Below are 23,212 nucleotides of genomic sequence, written 5' to 3'. Positions count from 1 at the left end.
ATGAAATTTTTATACGGAAATTTTTTCCATGTTTTTTCACTGTCAAACTTTTCATTCTTCTGTCAAGGAGTATATGGGAGTTATATTTATTTTAAAATAATAAATTATAATCTATAAAATTCATTTGCATTGTAATAAGTAAAATTGAAAAACTAAAACCGAGCGTTCCGCTCACTCGCAGATACATCTACCCTCATTGACAGCTTAAACTGCACTCCCTTCTGTTGCCGACAGTTTTTTTTAACTCCTTCAAATATCCTTTCCGTAACTTCTGTAAAATTGTAGCAGATTATTGGCTGATCATAGCAATATTACACATTACACAGAGGCTACAATCTTTCATTAACAAATGCCTCCGCATCATTTGTAGAATATTTTGGGCGAACACCATAAGCAACGACGCGTTGTGGAGATCAACGCGGAAGAAGAGAGTTCAATCGTTTCCACGACAGTCGGTTCTACGTTGCCGAAACGACCCGGATTTATATCCGGCCAAAGACTGTCACTCCTACAGCATTTCCCGTATGTGAGTATGGGGAATGTTTATGCTGCTACAACGACAATAACAACAAGAGAGTTCAATGAGAGGCCCCCCATGATATATCAAACACAGAAAGTGGCGATGGATAGGCCACACGTTTAGAAAACCACTAGACAGCATCACGAGAATGGCATTGGACTGGACACAGAGATCGCGGCCGGTCAAAGAATATTTGGAGAAGGTGAATGTTGCGCGAGCTAGCAGATGCCGACATCACATGTGACGGCGCAAAAACAACAGCCCAGAACCGTGTACGATGACAGAATTTTTTCGAGGCTCTGTGCTCTTCAGCGGAGCGAATAAGGAAATATCGTTGCCGTTTAAACGATGTCTAATTGGATTAAGTGTGTGAATACCTAAGAAATGGCAGACGAAGTTGCTCTTGCAATTTTACTTTTGGTCAAACCTTATAATCTACCATCTTTGGATAAAAAGAAAGTAAGTATGGAATATACATAATGTTGGGAAAATGGCTGGCGTGATTCCGATCTAAGTGACAGTCGGCGCAGCTCCTTGTGCATTTTCGAAGAAATAAAGAACACCAAAATTCATACCAAACAGTGACTTTTTCTGCGGAGTGTAGAGGTACCTGATGTATCTCCCTTGGATTTTTGTCGTTCCCAAACCAGTGATTTTTTGCTTATGAAGTCACTTAGCCTGAAATAGGCCTCATCTCTGAATGTTACTTTTCTCCCGATTAACTTAATGAAAAATTTGAATGCGAAAGCAACAACAAAGTTATAGAGTAAGATTCGCTGCTAACGAGTATGGCTATGCCTCATTAAATCGGTATAACTCACTGCCTTACAAAAACATGTAATTTAAGACCCCTGTATTCTCGCGTTGCCAATATATGTTCATTTATACCAGTTGCTTCATCTACCTATTCGTCGCTTTCTAACGCGTGGCGAAAAGAAGAATCCTATTACATCGTTAACGTTTTATGGTTAATTGTTAAGACCAATATACCATACAGGACATCGCTCACATCAAAAATAATCTTTAGGCCCGTTAATCATATCGTTCGGCTGTGAGGTCTCAGGCATTATTTTCACGCTAACAAAAGCCAACCGGGCATCGACTCACCCTCCAATCATGGAGTCGTTCATTGAATGTATGTTCAAATCAAAGTCCCTTGTTGTTGTTGTTGTAGCAACAATACAAGCCCTGTCAGTGTAGCTTATATCACCGGTCGTCTTCGTCTAACTCATCTAAAGGTAGGCCCAGGAAACATGCTGCTTCGACAGGTTGGGTCCGTGCGAGGTGCTTTCACATGCTAGACATATGTTTAATATGTCTGGGTCAATTCTGGATAAGTAGGAGTTTAACCTGCTACAATATCTTGAATGTAATTGTGACAGTGTTACGCGGGTCTCGCGGGGAAGCTGAAGCTTTTCATCGGCAATGGGTGGTGGTTGGACCCCGAATACGGCATTCGGTGGTTGGGAGCTTAAGAAGGTGGTGATGGTCTCCCGATGATGTAGATGTCAGTAGATGTCTGTTCGTTTGTCCTGGATCTCGTCGGCGTAGTTGAGAAGGTGTCTCTTGATGTGCCTAGGAGGCACTGTCCGAATAGCAGAGTTTTGGCAAGACTGGAGCTTTATCCCCTGAATGTCACTAGTTTCAGGTGACCGGACAGGCGCAGCATAGTTTAGAACCAGTCGGCCAATTGCCTTAAATGTCGATAGCAACCTTTCTTTCCCTTTGCCGCATGTGCTTCCGGCAAGCGATTTGAGGACCTAGTTGTGATTTTGGACTTTAGTGGCAATTGCGGTTGTGTGCGCAGAGAAGGAGAGCAAACTATCAAAGTTTGCGCCCAAAATTTTGGGATTGTATACAGTCGTAATTGGTGTGTCATCGACTTTTACCTTGAGCTGCAGTTGGACCTTCTTTGTCCAGGTGGTATTCTTTATGTGAATTTACAAGTTTTCGAAAAATTTTCGAAAAAATAATTTTTTCGGAGCAAAAATAGTAGGAAAATTCGTCCCAAATTAAATTTTTTTTACGCATTTTATTCCGCGATTTTTTTCGTTTTTTTTTCATTTTTTAATTCATATAGAAATTATGATATTAATAAACAAAAAAAATATTGGTTTTTTGTATTCAGGTCACTGACGCCGATGCTACAATGCCCCCCGATCGACAAGCCCCGCTGCGACCTTCCTGGAAGAATTGAGTGTACATCCACCATCTTAAATGATTAAAGTAAAAAAAAATGTATATTATTTTAATGTATAAATAAACTGTATGCCAATTTTGAAAAAAATATATTGACTTCTTCATCTTCTTCTTCTTCTGTATATATAAAAATGAAGGTTTGTCTGTATGTCCTCGATGAACTCAAAAGCTACTGATTATTATAAAAATTGGTATATATACAGTAGGTTCTGTTTTTATGCGGCTTTTTTTATGCGGTTTTGAAATAGTGCGGTTTTTTTTTAAATTACAAAATGCATGTCGACCTATCGGGAATTGCACATATAAACAAGATTCTAAACCAGCTAAGCAAAAACTCATCACAGATTACATCAGAAATGCTAACCCTACAAGTATGGAAGATATATAAAGATATAATTTTCAAAAATACAATATTTTGTTTATGCGATTTTATTTAATTATTTCAGATTCATGCGGTCTATGGAACGTATCTATAGTTATAATATGGGACTAGTGCCCTTTTTTATGCGATTTTATTACATTATTTCAGATTTATGCGGTTTTAGCATTTGAAACGTATCTATAGTTTTACTATAGAACTAGTAGCTTTTTTTATGCCGTTTCTTGCGGAACGTATCTACTGCATAAAAACAGAACCTACTGTATAATATATGGCATATTACTTTTCCACGGAGAAGGTTTGTAGAATATGCTCATTGCTGCCACTCGCCACCAGGTGGTGCTGCAGAGTAGCAACTTCTGCCCCGTTCAACCGATTTTTTCGAAGTAAAGAAAATCAATAAAATGGTTTAGAATGAATTGAATATTTGTGTACTGATTTTTCTTTAAAGTTATTTTTCTTAAATTTATTTTAGTTGTTGGCGTGGCAATCAGGGAAAATATGGCCCTTTACAGGTATCTGTCCCCTTAACTTATACTTTTGAATATGAATCAGAGATTTTATGTACATGCATGTATGTATATGTATGTATGAGCATTTCACTAATTAAGAAAAAAAAAAACGTTTTAAGTGCTATTAAAATTTTTGGAATGAACATTTCTATTGCAAACGGTCAAAGTGCAAAAACATTTAAAAGTAGAAAAGAGTATTCCGCTTCTAGAGTATAAAATTACTTCAATTTTACATACACTTAAACGTATTGAAATATGTACAGGTTGATTAAAATGGTTAAATAAATAACAATTAAATGTAGTCTTTATTTACACCGTTTAAACTTATGCCTCTAGGAGTGCGGGGTCAACGAGAAAAAATCTTTATTTCGGAATAAATTCATAAAATCATAGAACTCGCTTGCGCGTTAATCACTTCGTTAAGAACACTGTACCGCGTAAAGTGTGTTGCTTGATAGGCGGAAATACGCACATACAAATTTACAAAAAAATATAAGTAAAGCGAAGAGACAGCAGTGTGCCTTCATTCAAAATGAAGTTCTGTGTAATTCTAACGGTATTCGTCTTCTTTGGAATTTGCTGTAAATTTACAACTGGTGATCTGCGTGAGTGCTTATAGTTGGGAGCATCCGTTTTGGAATAAAATCAGGATTATATTTAAATTAACACGACTTATAGTGTTTTAAAGGCCTCCAAATGTTTAGTTTTCGTATTTTTTATTTTTCGAGCTCAAGGCCTGATCGACCCCTAATTGAATTTTTTGTGTTATTACTAACCAGCCTAGTGCTTACCAAATAAAATTACGAGAATTAAATATTTAGATAAAAATAAAAAGGGTGCTAATTATTTTAAAACTTATTTGATTAGTATTTAATTTTTAAGCAGTACAACAATTTGCTTTTTATAAAAGTAACGGTTTTGTTCTTCTATGAATTTCTTGGGCTTCTAACTAATCTTTTGTTAAAACAATTTTCATGTATTTAAAGCAAAAATGCAATATTTACTTCTAATTAAAAGCTGAAGACACTTTTCGAAATTCGTGTTGGTGAAAAAGTGAACCAATCGTCAAATCGCCTAAATAGCCTATTTAAGTAAATAAATAGGAAATTAAAAAAAAAAATTAATAACATTTTTAAAAAAATTTGTTCTAAAAAGTTTTTATTACGTAAAAAATTTACTTACACGTAAATACTATTTTTTAAATAATACTATAAAAACGTATTTATAATTTTTTGTTCATTAACACTGTTCGACGAAATCAAATTTGTTCCAAACTACCAAGGTTCAGGTGATGGATTCTAATTGAGGGAACAAAAAATGTACTTCTTACTTTAGGGACGCATATTTATGGTAAGCCGGCATAGGAAACTGTGTGATCCCTACTCTAGGTATATGATGTTTTCTGCACTTCTGTGTAAAAAATACCGGGAGCATTATTTCTGGAACATTTTAGCCCTCTAACTCTGCCAGGTCGACCTTTTTAATCTATTTTGTGCGGAAGTGCTAAAAAATACTCATAATATAGAGATGTAACGGGTTAAAATGTACCACAAACATTTTAGTATTAGCCTCTGAAAGCTCTTAATTCAATCCAAAAGTAAAAATAAGATAAAGCTTAAAATGTGCATACGAGTATGTTGAAATTTGACCAAATCAAGTTTTTTAACCGACACTGAAGACATTAAAAAAAATTTAACTTCACTTAAAAACGAAAAGCAAATTGTTAATACTAAACGCTAATACGCGAATATATGTGTTTTCTGATCCCTCCATCAGAGTCCATAGTCCGAACCTTGTAATCTTATTGTGTTGCACAATGCAATTGCACTGAAAATAGCTTTTTATCTTGAAATAACTGAATGGCAGGAGTAATGGATATCGTAACTCGCAAATGAAATGGAACAGAAAAATAGTTTTTTGGTGTCAAATGTCACCTCGACAACGAGCATACCTGTAAACTTAAAATTTGTTGATCGATACTTTAGGAGATATCGATGACTACAGTCATTTACCGAGAAAATAATGGATATAAAACATATACTATCCTGATTATGTATTTGAATTGATCGATTATTAAGCATTTTAGTAAGACATTTTCAATTTGGTTAGGTTAGGTTAGGGGCTGATCAACCATATAGTTAAAATAAGCAGCTGCCTAGGACGGCACAATTCTAAATGTTAACTCAGTTAAATATAATGAATCAAAACCCATTAAAATACTCAAACCCATATAAGAGAAAAAAGTTATATAACCTTGTTTGATTGTGAGGACTTGTCACATGAATATTTCGAATTGCCAATTAACCAATTAAAAACTTAGAGTGAAATAAGAGGTGTAGCTAATAAATAGCGATGCTGATACTACATATAAAACATTTTGCTTGGATCTCATGCTTTTAACATCCACCTCTCCTCAATACTTGCAGCACTCCATTCGATTCTTTCATTGTTCGAGCCATAGCTGGAAGTCTCTTCATTAAGCTACTCTAGAACGCGTAGCACTTGCTCTATCCCAATTTTAACATACTCAAATTTTGTTCCTTCATGTCTCTTTTCAGTTCCAATGCAGATTTGATCTTAGAAAATATACAGAAGTCACACGGTCTTAAGGCGAATGTTCTAACCCTGGTGGGCTGTTGTTGGCTTTGATAGAGCATGTGGAATGAGCAGCCGCATTGTCTTTTAGGAGCACCAATGACTTTTCCTTGCAAAATTCGAATCCTTTCTTCTTCATTATTTTACGAAATTCAGCATGAACCTCGTTGAAGGTGCCCAACAAAGAATGTCGAAAAAATCATTTTCTTTGCTTTGAATTTTATCATGGAAGAGCTTTCGGGGTATTTCATGCTTAGGTGGCAGATTTCGCAAAACTCATACTCCTGTATAACTGTTTTTTAATTAATGGGTTTTCAATGAAGATTTGTTACGCTCCTGTGTTTTAAAAGTGAAATTTGTCATTTTTCGTAAATTTGATTATCGGATTACTAGTTTTATTTCCAGTCTGATGTTACGGAATGCACGACGTCCTATATTTTCTAACTATATATAATTTTAAATATACTTCAAAAGCCCAAAATTATATTATACAATTCTGACCCTCCGTAAAAACAAATGTAAGCCCTCTTTATTTTGTTAGTAAAGAAAACGACTATGTTTTTACTTTATAAGTTCCTGCTGCGCGATGGATAGTTTTTGAATTCGGTACACTTTTTGTGTTGTGTTAGTACGTGCTTCGATGTTAATTTTATATGGCAGTTCTGGGATCGTTGTTATCGAGAATAACCTTTTAAGGCCTCTATAGTATTTTTTGTTTATTTATATTATATTAGTTACAATTAAAATTGTAATTAATTAAGCACTAGCTGCCAGGCCTATCGGCTTAGAATGTATATAAATTACAGGAAAGATTAAATTAATTTATGAATATGTATGTTTTTACAAACTCAAATATTAGATTAACATTTTTTTCTTGTGGGTATGTTAATAGTTCAAAGGGGCTGAGATTGGAAAAGGAAATAGTTCTGGATTTTGCGAGGAGGGGGCAATCTTTGAGAATATGTGGAATAGTTAAGTAAGCACTGAGGCAAAATTTACATGTTGGCTGAGGTTCCTTATTTAACAAATGAGCTTGTGTTAGATTAGTGTGGCCCAATCTAGGGCGAATAAAGCATTTGTTCATGGCTGTGGTTGTAGTGGTTGAGAGTCTGACTGCAGTTCTGTTAGGGTTGTATGACTTGTAAGGGTGAGAATAATTTGCCCATTGTATAGCGCTTCGTTGGTAAGAAATTTAGAAATTTGTTTGCCACATCTTTTCTGGAGAAAGGCATACAAGTTACTAATGGGGCTTTTGAAGCTAATTTGGCTGCTTTATTTGAGTGCTCATTTCCATTAATGCCAGCGTGTCCAGGAATCCACATAAATTTTACTCTTTTGCTTAGTTGGATAATGAGCTTTTTTGTGGTACAAATTGGTTCAGATGAGTTGCTTGCTGATTTAGCGGCTTCAAATACTGAAATACTGTCTGTGCACAAAATGAATTTATCTTTTGATGATTTAAGTAGAAGCAGAGCAGACAAAATGCCTTGCACTTCTGCGCCAGAAGCCGTTGCAACTGTGGGTAAGATGCCTTGCGCTAGTATTTTACCATTGACGTCAACAACTGCGAAAAATGTACCATGAATAGATTAAGATCCATCAGGGAATAATATTAGCCAACCTTTCTGTAAAAATGGATCAGTAATTTGCCAGTATAATTGTCTATAGATTACTACGTTAGTGCTTTGTTTGGCATGAAGTGTGAGTTCGTTGAGAAAAGATTTGTCGTGCATTAACCACGGAGGGTGCTTCCAGGTAGGAGAAGGTAAAGGTGTGATGTTTGATTTAGAAACCACATCAAGTATACAAGTCAGAGCGGATGAGAGTTTCATGCTGCGTTTCCGTCGTTTTAATAAGGTTTTCTCTTTGGATAAAATTGAGTTGCTCGTAGAATAGATAACTGCAATTTGACGGCATGAGAAAACCACTTTCCGCCAACAAACTTTTGATGGGTGTGGTCCTGAACGCTCTGAGACTTGATCTTATAGCTGCTTGATAAGGACCTTTGATGAGTGATAAGTGTGATTTTGCACAATTGCCATAAATTGCGAGCTCATAGTCAATTTTTGAAATTAAGGTTAGTTGGGTTATATTGAGGATGGTATTAGTATGTATCTCGCTTTTATTAGAGAAAAGGTATTTTATGAGGTTAAGTCTGGCAGCTAGACTACTTCTTAAATAACTACAATGTTCCTTAAAATTATGCTTAGAATCAAAAATTAAACCTAGTACTTTAAGATGATTAATATTTTGTACTGAAAAGTTGCTCATTTTTATTGAAATGGGGTCACAAAAACGTTTCCGACACACGTGTAGATGCCTGCACTTTTCAAGTGAGAGTTTCGCTCCAGAGTTATCCGACCAGTTGATTATCGTTGATACAGCTTCTGTAAAGTGCATAAGTGTATCTTTCGAGTCCCTGCTGTTGCATTTGAGGTATAAATCGTCTGCGTTGAAGCAGTGGTTGATATTCTTTTGGGCGCAAAGTATTTTGCTGAGGTCGTCGAATCAAGAATAATGTTGTTGAAAGGGGAGAGCCCTGCGGTATACCATTAGAAAGTGGATGGATAGAAGACTGTATATTGTTAATTCGGCTACATATGGACCGTGCCGTTAGAAAAGATTTAATCTATAATATAAAAATGAATCGCAAAATGTGTTGGTAAGCGCATAACTCAACAACGCATGGACCAATCTTAACAATTCTTTTTTTTTAATGTTCCTGGAAGTCCAAGGATGGTTTGTACGGCGAGAAAAATTCGAATAATTTCCGGGAAACCCCTAAAACACCCCTTTTCTTTTTTCCCATACAAATATTGCGCGTTTGTGTGCGTGTGCGTGTTCGCGGTGCAGGATCTAATGCATTCACACAAAAGTGATAATATTCTTTCTTTTGTTTTAGTTTCAGAACGATTTAAGGAATGATTTCATTCACAAATCTTCTATAATCTATAATCTACCGACCAAATTCAAAATTCAAAAAATGTAAGAGCCATAGATATGATTGGCCTCGCAATATTATTTATTTTGTTTTAGTTTCAGAACGAGTTAAGGAATGATTTCATTCCCAAATAGTTAAGTAAATTCTAAGAATAATCGTGCAGGGCTGAACAAATCCAAATATATTTTAAAAATAACAAAAGATAAACATTTAATAATAACAAAAGACGAACATATTTTACAAGATCTACGGAGCAATCATAATCCATTTGGTGGTGTAATGATTTTATTGGCAGGAGATTTTCGTCAAACATTGCCAGTGATTCCACGATCAACGCCAGCTGTTGTACTCAATGCATGTTTAAAGTCCTCTAATTTGTGGAAACATGTCAAGGTATTACGCTTAAGCAAGAATATGCGAGTCGAGTTGCAAAATGACCAATATGGAGGCATATTCTCTAAACAACTCATTGACTTTCCTCAAAGTTTTTGTCAGTTAACTCGATCAAAAGATTAACTTATTCAAAAGGTATTTCCAGATGTTGCTCAAAATTACAGAAACCATGATTGGTTGAGCGAACGGACTATATTGGCTGCAAAAAACATATGTAGATGTAAATGAATTAAATTTCAAAATTCAAGAACAAATTACAGGCGAATTGATGATATATAAATCAGTTGATTCGGTTACAAACCAAGATTATGTCGTTAACTATCCGCCTGAATTTTCAAACTCGCTGGATTTACCAGGATTGCCACCTCACAATCTTCAATTAAAGGTTGGATCGGTAGTTATAATGTTGAGAAATATCAACCAACCGCGTCTTTGCAACGACACACGGTTAGCGATAAAAAAATTATTGAACAACGTGATAGAAGCAACTATATTGAAAGGAAAGTATAAAGGAGAAGACGTTTTGATACCACGCGTCCCAATGATTCCGACTGATGTGCCATTTGAATTTAAACGACTACAGTTTCCAGTGCGGCTTGCTTTTGCTATGACCATAAATAAGTCCCAGGGGCAATCATTAGGTGCTTGTGGTATTAATCTAGAAAATCCATGTTTCTCACATGGTCAATTGTATGTTGCCTGTTCCCGTGTTGGAAAACCATCAGATTTGTTTGTATATTCACCAGGTAATCAAACCAAAAACATTGTGTATCACAAATCACTACAATAAAAATAAAACAGATTTTTGTTAATAATTATGATTCCCTTGATTTACAATAAAGCGATTACTGAAAATACTTATGTATATACGTCTTATTTCATTATTCTTTATTATATCGGTTATTAACCCTATCTTAATAATAATAATAATAAATAATTAATTATCTCTACGTTTTGTCATTGAAGCACCCACTTTATAAATATTTGACACCTTTAGGTTCCACTATCCTTTTAGATTATTTTTCAATCAGGTTTGAACCTTTAGCTCCCCTCTTAGTTTGAAGCCCTCTGGCAAATATCCCAGTCAGGGTTTTTAGAGGGTTCCAAAAGACCAAAGTTCGTGGAAGCGAAGATACTTAGGTCACCCGAGCTGACCCTTTTCTTTAATTATCCTGAAAAGAACCGTCACCATGATGATAGGGCGATGTGTGAGGGTCAGCAGAGTAAAAACGACTTAAGGTCGAAATATAAACGGCCACATTCAAAATCTATTTGACAGAACGAAGTCTTTCGGGTCCGCTAAATTATACATTTCAATTTGGAGACTGACTAAGAATTGTGTTTTTACCTGAACGGAAAGTTGAAGAGAAATTTAAATCACTAGAAATAGAGGACCAGTGCTTAGTAAAAGTTTCTGTGATGTCTTTTGGGTCAGTCACTACGAGTATATTAGAAGATGATTTCACTAGATGAATAATAGAAGGTCTGTACGTACCAACTAATTTACGAACGCTTTGCCAAATCAGTGATATGGAAGTACTAGGGTTAATTTTTTTGGTGAAATCTGCAAAACTCTGCAGTTAAGCAGTTTGTTTGGCTTTAGTAAATAAAGAATTTGCTTAGTTAAATGATATTAAGTCATTAGAAGAGGAGGATTTTCTGTAAGCTCTCCAAGCACTCTGTTTAACGTTTCTTAAAGATTTTAACTCGGGTGACCACCATGGAACAGTCCTGATAAATTTTTTGATAGTGGCACAGGGAATGGATTCGTTGGCTGCTGTGCGTATTATCTTCTGAAGACAGCAGCTTCGCAGTTGTTAATATTAGGGGGGTATAAAATAGATAAGTCTAGAATTTTATTCTGAAATAGTGACCAATTAGACCGTTTTATGTTGAACAGTGGAATAGTATATTACGATGAGGAGTATAAAGATCTACTGTGACAGAAGTTATAGAAGGGAAATGGTCACTGTTGTGTAAGTCGTTAATGATGTACAAATTGCATATAGGAACAATTTGAGAGGAATATAGCGATACATCAATGTGCGTTAGGGAGTTGTGGGTACTGTGGTGAGTGGGCGATCCATCATTGAGAACGGAGAGATTAGATGATAAGATAAAATCTTCAATGTTTGTGTTATGATTTGGTGAGCCCCCAAAAAGGGCTCCAAGCATTCAGATCACCGACTATTATCACTGGGCCATTAACTACATGTAGTATGTTTCGAAGATCAGACAGATATTTTGTTGTGCAGCAATGTAAATGGAAATAATGGTGAATTTTAGTTTTAATTTACTTTCGGCGGCGACAATAGATAAGTTTGAATTGAAGCTGTACCCTGCCTAGCAATAGTGTTATAACTAAAGTTTGTGAAAGTGTCCATTATATTGCTTAGATAATATTGGAGTTGATCCATATTGAGTCTCTTGGAGACAAATTATCTTAGGGCTTTGCTCTTTAATTAATATTTCTAAATTTGACTAGTTATTATAATAGCCATGAATATTCCATTGCAGAATGTTCAGCATCAATGTTATTGGAAGAGAAATTAGCTAATACACTAATTCAAAAAGTACACTTAATGTACTCTGAATAGTGAAGGTTAGGTTAGGTTAGGTTGTAGCGGTTGTCCATTGTAGGACACACTCAGGACACAAGGTCTTCTAATTCGTTAAAGACATGCCCGCCCGAAATGGCGAGTCTACGTCTGGATGGGGCTGGACCGTGACATCTCTTCTTAGTAGAAGTTCTGTGCGTTTAGCATTGAGAGTCGGTCACATCTGTCGGGCTATTTTGCAAGTGGCTTCGTTACGCCATCTTTCATTCGCTACTCTCACAATTTCCTCGCGGATACGTAGTCTACATGTTTGCAAGGGTATACCTATATCATTGTCTATGTGCTCATCAGTCAATTTGGTACCGATTTTCGCTAGTTCGCAATGGCCAGGAACCCATGCTATCATTAGGTGAAATGACTCAGCCATTTCATGGCTACCTTGGAGGTTGTTGACAGTTTTGTGAGGGATTTTATCGCCGCCTGGCTGTCAGTGAAAATTTAGATATCATCTCCAGGTATCGAATCCCACTGTACCAATGTCACGGCTTTCATTATTGCCATCAGTTCAGCCTGAAAGACACTACAGTAGTCGGGAAGCCGAAAACTGAAGGAGATCATCAGATGCTCAGAATATACACCCCCGCCCACCCTGCCATCGTGCTTTGAGCCATCCGTGTATACATGGATGGACTCGCCCTGTCTTACCACGCCCTGTTCCCACTCTTCCCTCGAGGGTAAGAGGGTCACGAACGTTGTAGTGGCAAATATAGACGGAACCGCATAGTCCACCTGTCTGAGAAGCTCCAACGTGCCATCCAGGATTTTACCGTGTCCATAGTCTGTTTGGCCACTTACTTAAAGTGCTCAGCCTTATTGCTGCACTGCGCGCAGTGTACTTTGCCTGCAGGCCCACCGGAAGGAAATTTAATATCACATATAGTGCCTTCGATGGTGTGGTTGACATTGCACCGGTTATGAGAACAGATGCAAGTCTATGGACCCTGTCAACTCTCTTAATGTTCACGCCCTTCTCCAGGGCATTCCCCCATATTGCAATACCGTAGTAGAGAATTGGTATAATTACTGTTGTATACAACCAGTGTATCATTCTGAGTTTCAAACCCCATTTTTTCCCAATGAGCCTTCTGCAGGAGTATAGCGCCGTCGTAGCTTTGCGTGCTCTATCTGCGACTGTGAGCCTCCAATTTAGCTTCCTATCCAGTACAAGTCCTAGATATTTAGCGTTTTCTGTTACCTTAAGGGGTTTCCCCCTAAAAGTATTTGTTGAAGAGCAGGTGTTCTACGTTTTCTGCTGAACAGTATCAGTTCCCTTTTTTCCGGACTTACTTCTAGTCTTCGACTTTTGCATCATAGTGATAGTCTGTTGAGAGCTCTTAGTTGAATATCACACAGTTGGAAGGTGTTTGCAAAAAAGATGGATATTACAATACAATATCATCGGCATATGAAGTTATCTTACCTCCCATTTTTTCCAGTTCCTGAAGTAGGTTATTGACGGTCAGGTTCCACAGAAGTGGAGAAATGACCCTACCCTGAGGTGTACCCCTGATCCATAATTTCTTGATGGATGTTTCACCCAAATCTGCGCGTATCGTCCGCCCGACTAGCATTCGTTCTATGAGTGAGACGAGCGCTCTGTTTACTCCCATTTCCGTTAGCGACTTGGTAGTTGCTTCCGGGTGTATGTTATTGAAAGCACCCTCTATGTCTAAAAAGACAGCAAGACTGTATTCCTTATAGTGAAGAGAATTCTCAATCGTGTCGACTGTCTATACTGATTTGCCTTTGCTGTGTGCATGTTGAGAAGGTGATAGCTTGTTGCTAATCTTTCCTTTGATGTGCCAATCTAGCAATCGCTCTAGCGTTTTTAACAGGAAGGTTGATAGGCTAATCGGCCTGTAATCCTTCGGTTTCGTATGTGTGGTTTTTTCAGCTTTGGGAATGAAGACCACTTTTGCTTCAGCCCATTTCTTGGGAATATAATTGAATCGTACTGTTGCCTCAAAAATTGAGGCGAGTCTAGGTGCAATCTTACTGATTGTGTGTTGCAGGTCAGCGAAGATGATTCCATCTGGTCTCGGTGATTTATAAGGTTTGAAACTGCCAATGGCAAATTTTATATTGTCCCCCGTTATAAAATCTAGCGGGACCCTCATTGTGAACTATAGGATGAGTTCTACCGTCTTCATTGCATAGACAACCTGGAAAGTGTGTCTGCAATAATAAATATCTAGTGTCTGCAATAATTAATTTCGTCCCATTGCCGTCCTCTTTCATGAGGTAACTAGGGTTGTTGTGACTCATTGATACGACTTTCCTGTGTCTGCTAGTCTCAGAAGTGCTTTCTATCTTTTCACAGAAATCTCTCTAAAACGCCGATTTTGCTGCCCTAATGGCACGAGTTGGTTCTCCTCGCTTCATTGTACTTAGTTCGGCATTCCCCTCTTAGGTCTGCTATATCAGTGGACCACCATGGAGGTTTCGGTTTTCCTCTTTTCGTCCTCGGAGAACATGCTGCTTTCACAGCGTGTTGAAATTCTGAAGTCAGTTCATCAACAGTGGAGTCGAGTTGTAGCTCGGAGTTAATTTGGTATGTCATACCAGAAAGGTTGCTCGCTACTATGTTTTCAAACATCCCCCAGTTATAATTTGTGCCCCCCGTTCGTTGACACATGTAATATCCAGAACTTCCCTCCTAGTAGCTGTTACAAAGGTAGGGGTGTCGCCTATATTGCTAATATACAGATTGTTACACATGATGAATTCAAAAATGTACTCACCGCGTTCGTTGGTGTCTGTATTACCCCAGACATGATGATGAGCATTGGTATCTGCGCCCAGCATAAATGGGATGGATACCACGTCTCGCGGCTTCCTCGGCTGCACCTCTTAGGAGTAGTGGTGGGGGTGGTTGTACCGCGTGATGTGCCATGTAGGACGAGGCAAGCCATATTGTCCTTCCGCAGGACTCCACTGATAGTATTGCGTTGTCCGCATCGCTAAATTGCATCAATAAGTATACATTAATATGTTTTTTCACTAGGGTTTACCTTTGTCGGTGACATAGACCAATTTAAACTCTTTGTTGCTCAACCTGCAAACCCGATCTTTTACGACCCATGGTCCACCGATCGTTGATCAGCGCACCTGATTAATTTATTAATTTGACGCGTGATTGAAACCAGCCCGCGCCCGAATAGCTGGGTGGGGGTCCTAGATTTTCCTGCTGGACGTCCCTGTAAACTTTCCAGAGCCTCCTGTTTATCAGGTCCCTGTTTGCTTGCGTGATCGCACCGTCATGCAAACTGTGATCAATCACCGCTCTTATGTGGCTTTCTTTTGCTACTTCCGCAAAAGATTTCTTCATGGTGTTGCTTGTTTGAGTGGCGGACACCTTAGATCTTTTGGCTTCAGCCGTCGTCCCCTCACTCGATGTTACAAAATCTTTTTGTAACTCTTTTTGTAAAAATGTCATTATGGTTTTTTTAGTATTTTCTGGTATTTTTTCCTTATTTTTACTATGAATACACCTCTTAATGCCCTATGTCCCACTAAGAATTGATGACTGGAAGAAACGATTTAACCTCTACTGTTTTAATTCGCATTCAGTAAGTTCAAACGCTTTTTAACATGTGTAAAAAGGTTTTCAATCTTAAGAAGAGTTGAGAGAAGAAGATTTAATATTCTTGCATAACCTTAAATGGAGCCAAAAATTAAATTTGCACTTTCAAATTATCAAATTTTATAAGAGGCAACAAATTTTCATTAGCACTAAAGTCTTCTCAGAGGGACCTTTTTCAACCTTCTTTTGTTAAATAATATAGTTTTTTTTAACTTACAGTTTCGGTAACTTTGAATTCAAAAAAAAGAAACAAACACGAAACTTAAAAAAGCACTAAATTTATTGCGAAGAACAAATGGTTGGCAACACTGCACAACTCGGCAAACGTGACGTCACGCACTCTTGATATGCGCAATCTTCTTTCTATCATAATGTTTAACAGTACAGTGTTGTTGTTGTCTTTATTAAGTGGAAATGAATTATGTATAACAGTAACAGTATTTATTTGTTGGTTATTGTTGGTTTGAGGGTTGATAGTTGAAACTGGGGAGGAGGGATTAGAGCAGGTTTCTGAGATGTGTTGATGAATAGAATTAACAGTGGTATCAGTAGCGTTAGTATCAGTGTTGTTATCCTCTAGTGAAGCGTGTAAGTCAGGCGTACGTTTAATGTCAATAGTTGGAGTGTGATTAGTACAGGGTAGGGATAGATTAGAGGGAAGTTAAGGCCGGTGGGCCAATTAGATGTCCTAAATTCAGTAGTTTTCGCGAAGCGTTGTAGGATGAGAAAAAAAAACAATTAGCCAAATGAAGTTTTGGGGATAGTTTAATATATACTTGAACTAAAAAAAAAAAATTTGTACAATCTCCAACAACATATTGTAAGCCGAGTTATCAATAGATTCCCAGAGCGCCTGTATCCAACTTCTGTACAAGATACAACTTGCAATTTTCATCTGAAAACAAAAAAAAAAAAGATTATTAATTTTGATGTAATTATCTTCTATGTGAACTAAAAAAAACATCCAAAAACTTTTTTTAAGCGACTTTTTTACCCAGTTGAAGAGTTTTTTTTTTTACGTGTTTCTCCCAATTTTCTTAGTTCACATCGAAGATAATTACATCAAAATTAATAATCTTTTTTTTTTCGGCTTACGGCTTACAATATATTGTTGGAGATTGTACAAATTTTTTTTTTTAGTTCAAATATATATTAAACTATCCCCAAAACTTCATTTGGCTAATTGTTTTTTTTCTCATCCTACAACGCTTCGCGAAAACTACTGAATTTAGGACATCTAATTGGCCCGCCGGCCTTAAAGAGTGGGGCACAGAACTGGTTTTGTAGTTTAAATTGTTTGTTTCTTTGTTGTTTAAATTAGAGTTTAGAGCAGTAACAGTGGTGTAAGAAATTTCACAATTGAGAGGGATATTTTGCTTAAATGTGCGTCGTGCTTCAAACATACTGCACTTATTCTGTCTTTTAATTCTCAAAATTTCTTTTTGTTGTTGGAATATTGGACGTGAGTAGGCGGAAAAAGGGTGGGACAGTTGGCACACATAGTGTGAGTGCAGCTGGAAGGAGTGTGGGGGGGAAGATTACAAACCGAGCAAATATGATTGTTGTTGCAATGCTTGAGTGTATGGCCTAGTTTTTGACAACTTTTGCATCGCATGGGATTAGGAAAATATTCCCTTACTCCGAGTTTGTACCATGCTATATCAATGACCTTCGGAACCGTGTAAAGGTTAAAAGTAAGCAAAATAGACCCCGTATATACAATTTTGTTGTTAGTTTTCTTTGCGAATTTATATACGGTAACTACACCCTGGCTTTTCAAGTCTTCTAATGTTTTTGATTCTGGAGTAGGCATTAGATTTTTATCAAATATTGTGCCTTTAGTGCAGTTAAGATTTTGATGATACGAGATTGAAACTTTGCACAAGCCACCAAAAAAAGCCACCTCAGTACCGATCGAGTCCAATGCCTTTTTTTAGCAAATTCACTGAAGTTTGCTAATGACTTGTCATTTTCCGTGGATTTTATGACAATAAATTTGGGCTGTAGGTGGTTGACATTTATGGTTGACAATTCAGGGAAATCCAAATAAGTAGACAACTTTTCTTCTGTTTTATTGTTTTTACGTTTAGTTTTGGGGCTGGCCAGCAATTGCAGTCTTGCATTACACTGAACCTGTTCCCCACAAGGGGGAAAAGGTATTTGATATTTGATTTTATAAATGAGTTTAATAATGCATAGATATAGCACTTAACACACGAGAAAATTATCACCCGCTCGAGCAATTTGGGAACGAGTCCGAATGAAGCGAGTGTTAGTCGATGACTTCTCTTTAGTATTTAAATAGTATTGCTTATATGTAAAAGGTATCAAAACTTGTACAATTGACTGTCACTATTTATTTAATGTCTCTCTTATTTTCCGAAAAAATAGCGCCAGAAATAGAAAAATGCCACGCTGGCGATGTTGATTGTATTGCGAAAATTCTGCCCTTTATATTCAAAAACTACACTCATGGCATCCCTGAAATCGGCCTAACTGATATAGAAAAGTTATCACTCAGCGATGTTGTCATAACAAAAGCAGATCCAAAGTCGGCAGTGTCGCTTAATCTTGAATTCAAGAAAATGTACCTCCATGGCATAAGCAATTTGACCGTTCAACGAGTCATTGGCTTCGAAAAGGATCTACTCAATTCGAAATTCGAAGTGCATGTGACAATACCAAATTTAGTAGTGGATGGCGAGTACGTTTCTAGTGGTAAGGTTTTGGTGCTACCTATGAACGCTGCTGGATATGCAAATATTCAACTAAAAAATACCAAGCTTAGCTTGAAACTAAAGGCCGACGAACTACGCAAAGATGGCAAGCAGTATATGAAGCTAAAGGGCATTAAGTGCAAGCTAACGCCAGATCTGTAAGTTCGATTGATTATTCTTTATGGAATTGGAATTATTTCAAGTGATATTTTATTTTTATTGTAGATTGCGTTTAAATTTTGAAAATCTCTTTAATGGTAATAAGCAACTAAGCGACTCTCTGAACCAGTTAATCAATGAGAATTGGAGAACACTTTGGGCTGATATGGAAACGCAAGTAAATGAGGCGGTAATGAGGATAGTGAAACGCCTGTTGTTGAATATAGTGAGCGTTTTGCCATATGAAGATTTCTATCGAAAGGACTGAGCTTTTAAGGAAATATTTACAAAAAAAGTTCGTAAATGAAGATCAGTCAACTTTTGGCGCACCTATTTTTGAAATCTATATTTTTTTATAAATAATATAATTTATTTGTATATTGAACATATTTTTTATTCATGCATCATTATTTATTGTACTTTTTATAACGGGTGATCAGATTGGAAGTCCTTTTTCAAATAGGGGTTTTTTTGACAGAGCACGCGAGTTACATATACAAACAGTTACATTGATTTTAAATCCAATGTACCTGATAAATTCGAGGAATTTTTAAATAAAATTGATAATAGCAGTAACCAAATATCAGTTTCCGGCACATGTCGCAATTCATAAAATTTCCAGAGAATAAATAATTTTTTATTAAAACAGAATCAGAAATTTTATTAAACCAATGTAATTTAGCATGTAAGAAAAACAGAATTGTAAAATATACCGAGTAAGCAAATATGTACACATATATAAGCTTTGATTGAACCTTAAGTTAAATAATAAAATTAGTCTGTTTCTCGATCACGACTTGATCGGTAGAATTTTTATATTAATTTTTTAAAAATAACTAAATTCTAATTAGTTATAAATTTCGCGTGACTACTGTAAAGTAAAATACTTTACTACTGTAAAGTTATACCAATACAGTTTTCATTGATGTTTTAACATGAAAAGCCTAACGCCTCAACAACGTTTACAAATCATTGTATTACGAAAAATTACGCTCTTATGGTGGAAAAAGATGAGGCCCGTTTTTGGCGGAACGTTATGTTATTTTGTGATGGGCATCGCGTAATATTCATCGACTATCTTGAGAAGGAAATATCATCAACAGTGAATAGTATAGGTATAGCATTATTGGAGCGTTTGAAGGCCGAAATTGCAAAGAGAGGTCCGCATATGGCAGCGAAAAAAACTTTGTTTCATCAAGACACTGCACCGTGTCACAAATCAATCAAAAAAATGGAAAAACTACATGAATTGAACTTCGAATTGCTCCCACATTAATCATACCTGTATTCGCCAGATTTGGCTCCCAGCGGCTACTGACAGTGTTCTTGATGGAAATAACGGTGATGAATAGAGCTATATTAATTTTGAAAAAAAAGCGTCTTAGGCCCGTGACTTTTCAGCATATGTTCTGGTGTACCTAACCGTCCTACATTTTTGGTTTAATGACTACGTCAATAAACAAAATTTCCGTAATTGGCCTGAAGAGCAACCGGAAGCCACTCAAGAACATCCATTGAAAACAACCGTTTGGTGCGGCCTATGGGCTGAAGGAATCATCGGCCCATATTTCGACGAGGCTGGCGCCAATGTAACAGTAAATGACCGGAAATTGAAGCCCGTGATCTCTAGAACATTTGGCTCTATACGCCTGTGAAATCATAGATTTACTGCGTCGTCGTTTCGGTGAGCACTTTTTCTCTCGTCTCGGTCCAGTGGATTGGCCTTTTTTTCTTTTTTGTGGAGGAGGGGAAGCATCAATAGCCAAAAGCCTATGTCTGAAGCTGTGATGTGGGACTTTAACAAAACTACACCCCTCTCGTGTCCTACGATATGTCCTCCTGGAACTTTCCCGTTAAGTAGTACGTTAGGAGGCTGTTGTGAGTATATTATTACTCAATCGTCTGTTATTGTCATTCACGTTATTCATGATATTTGCGGCCCTACACATGTAATTTTCCAGTTTTCTTCGTTTTCGCACATACAGTTAAATATTTTTATTTTTATATTTTTCTCTTGCGTATTGCGTACAAATCCACTACCTCCTCGATATAAAAAAATTATCATGCAGCATTCGCAAGATTGATGTCAAGATATAAGTCGGGCATCTGATACTATTGCGATTGTTTGGCACTTTAAAACGGGGAATCCCACAATTAATTTGCGCTCGGTGAACAGTGAAAAGAAAGAGCCAAACGTAATAAATTAAAATAACATTTTAGTCGCGTTTGGTTGAATAAAAGTCCAAATTATAAACATGGGTAGACGCGTGGTCAATTGAAATCAAAAATTTATTTATTAGTCTTCATGAAAAGGGTAAAACCGTTCGGGAAATCGCAGAAACAGTGGATAAACCCCGTTCGTCTGTACATGACGTGATAAAATGTTTCAAAGATACAAAATCCGTGGAAAATAAGAAGAAATCGGGACGACCAAAACTGTTTTCGGATGCAGGTGAACGGTGAAAAGTGCAACAAATTAAGGCAAATCCAAATTTGAGCGCTCTTAAGCTTGCAACAGAAGTCGCCCAACACTTTAATATTAACTGCAACCCCGAAAGTATACGTATAGTGTTGCGAAAGTATAATTATAATGGAAGAGTTGCACGAAAAACTTTTCATCAACGAGATTAACCGACAAATATAAAAAAATTCACAAAGCGTCATGGGGATAAGAATTTCGAGTTCTGTAGGCACATTTTATTTCCAGATGAAAGCAAGTTTAACATATTTAGATCTGATAGACAAACATATGTGTGGAGAAGACCTAATGATGAGTTGCTGGGAAAAACTTACATCTGACAGTTGAGCGTGGGGATGGGTCGGTAATGGTGTTTCATTAACGGCAATATGGACCACAATACCTAACAATTATTTTGTCCAAAAGTGCTGAGAAGTTGAGAATTAAGCTCAACTTCCAGTACTATCTAGACCACGATCCCAAGCGAAAGGCATTTGATGTCCGTCTATGGCTTATGTACAACTGCCCTAAAGTACTTTAAACACCTCCGCAATCTCCAGACATTAATGTAATTGAATATATGTGGGCTTATTTGGAAAACCAACTGAAAAAGCATGTTACTAGGATAAAGAAAGACATAGAAAATATATTAAAGAAGAGTGGGGGGAAATATATCCTTTAACATCAAATCCATGTCAAGAAGACTGAATGCTATGAGAAAAAATAAAGGCTTACCGACTAAATATTAATTATATTGTTTTTTCTTAAATATTATTTGCTAAACTCTACTTTTTATAGATGCCGAGTTCTTTTTTCTAATGTATTTTTTTAAGTTATTATGTTTGTTTATGTTTTTTGTAGTTTTGAAAAATACGCTTGAAGAAATAAATAAATGTGACACATAAACGCTTTAAATTTGCATTTTAATGCATATATTTTTATTTAAAACCATATCACTGAGTTGCCCGAGTTCTTTATTGAGCCATTGTATGTGGGATCAGATTTGTCTCACTTATGTTTTCACCAAGCGCTCTCCTAAGCACATTTCCCTCATTAATGAACAGCGGGGATTGGAACAAGATATGCCTCGCTGTTTCTTGTCCTTCAGGACACTGCGGGTAGTATGGGACGTTTTCAAGATGGAACCTGTGTAGGCGTGCTTTGAAGCAACCGTGTGCAGTTAGCAACTTCGTGATACAAAAATCAATTTCTCCGTGTTTTTGCTCAATCCACCTCGCAATGCTTGGAATCATTTCAACGGTCCACCTACCTTTCTCGGATTGCTTTCAATGTATCCGCCATTCTTCAATTGTTCGCAGCCTTTCTTCTTTTTTAGCCACGCTCGACGGCTTCTGCCCAATGATGTTATGAAACTTGTACGCCTCAACTGCGAGAAGGTCAATGGGCAACATTTCCGTCATTACCTGGATTCCATCATCTGAGAAAGTGCGATAGGCACTAGCTACTCTCAAAGCGCCAAGTGTTGGCCCAGATTGGTGCTGCGTACAGAATCACTGAGCTTGTGACTGCCAACAGGAGTTTCCGTATACTTGCGCGAGTGCTGCCAATATTACGCATTAGTCTAGATAATGAGTTATTTATTCTTACAGCTTTTTCACTGACTGACTGTAAATTTTGCTTAATACATACATAGTTATTTTCGAGTCCTTGAGTACTCCCAGATATTTCACGTACCCGTCGAGTTGTTAGTAATACGACTTCAGTTTTTGAGCTGCAAGTTCTTACTTCACGCTTCCAAACCATTCTCTAATTTTAACAGTTGCATCGTTGCACAACGCTTGCAGCACGTTCAGATGCTTTCCCACTACCACCATCGCAATGTCGCCCAATAAGGGTAGCATCTTCAGGAAGCTCAAGCAGTTTAAACTTTTCTCTGTTAATAATAATTAAAAAGCTCATACATCCCTGATACCTGCTCGGGTCTATCTTTTACTTTTGGTTACTTTGGTTTGGTTTGCCTTCTCAGAGCTCAGAAGCGCATTCGTGCCTCAGCACCAATGCCACTGTGGCGAATTATATTTTTTAAGTACATGCAGTAAGGGACTTCGTTTGTTTGGGAACCATCATCAACATCAATAATAATGACAGCCTTGAAGTCCAAGGGAGCCAACAAGTAC

General features: G+C 37.1%; 1 protein-coding gene across 1 annotated transcript; it reads left to right on the top strand.

Moving 5' to 3' along the window:
• The first annotated feature begins 7,687 nt into the window (after positions 1-7,687).
• LOC128865771 (circadian clock-controlled protein daywake-like) lies at positions 7,688-19,180 on the top strand. The gene is made up of 3 exons (XM_054106147.1): positions 7,688-7,727; positions 18,132-18,615; positions 18,683-19,180. The coding sequence occupies exons 1-3, from the start codon at positions 7,688-7,690 to the stop codon at positions 18,882-18,884; spliced, it is 726 nt and encodes a 241-aa protein (XP_053962122.1). The 3' UTR covers positions 18,885-19,180.
• Positions 19,181-23,212: the final 4,032 nt, after the last annotated feature.

This window comes from Anastrepha ludens, chromosome 2 (genome assembly GCF_028408465.1).
Source record: "Anastrepha ludens isolate Willacy chromosome 2, idAnaLude1.1, whole genome shotgun sequence".
Taxonomy (NCBI): domain Eukaryota; kingdom Metazoa; phylum Arthropoda; class Insecta; order Diptera; family Tephritidae; genus Anastrepha; species Anastrepha ludens.
This window is presented reverse-complemented; position numbering and strand designations above follow the sequence as displayed.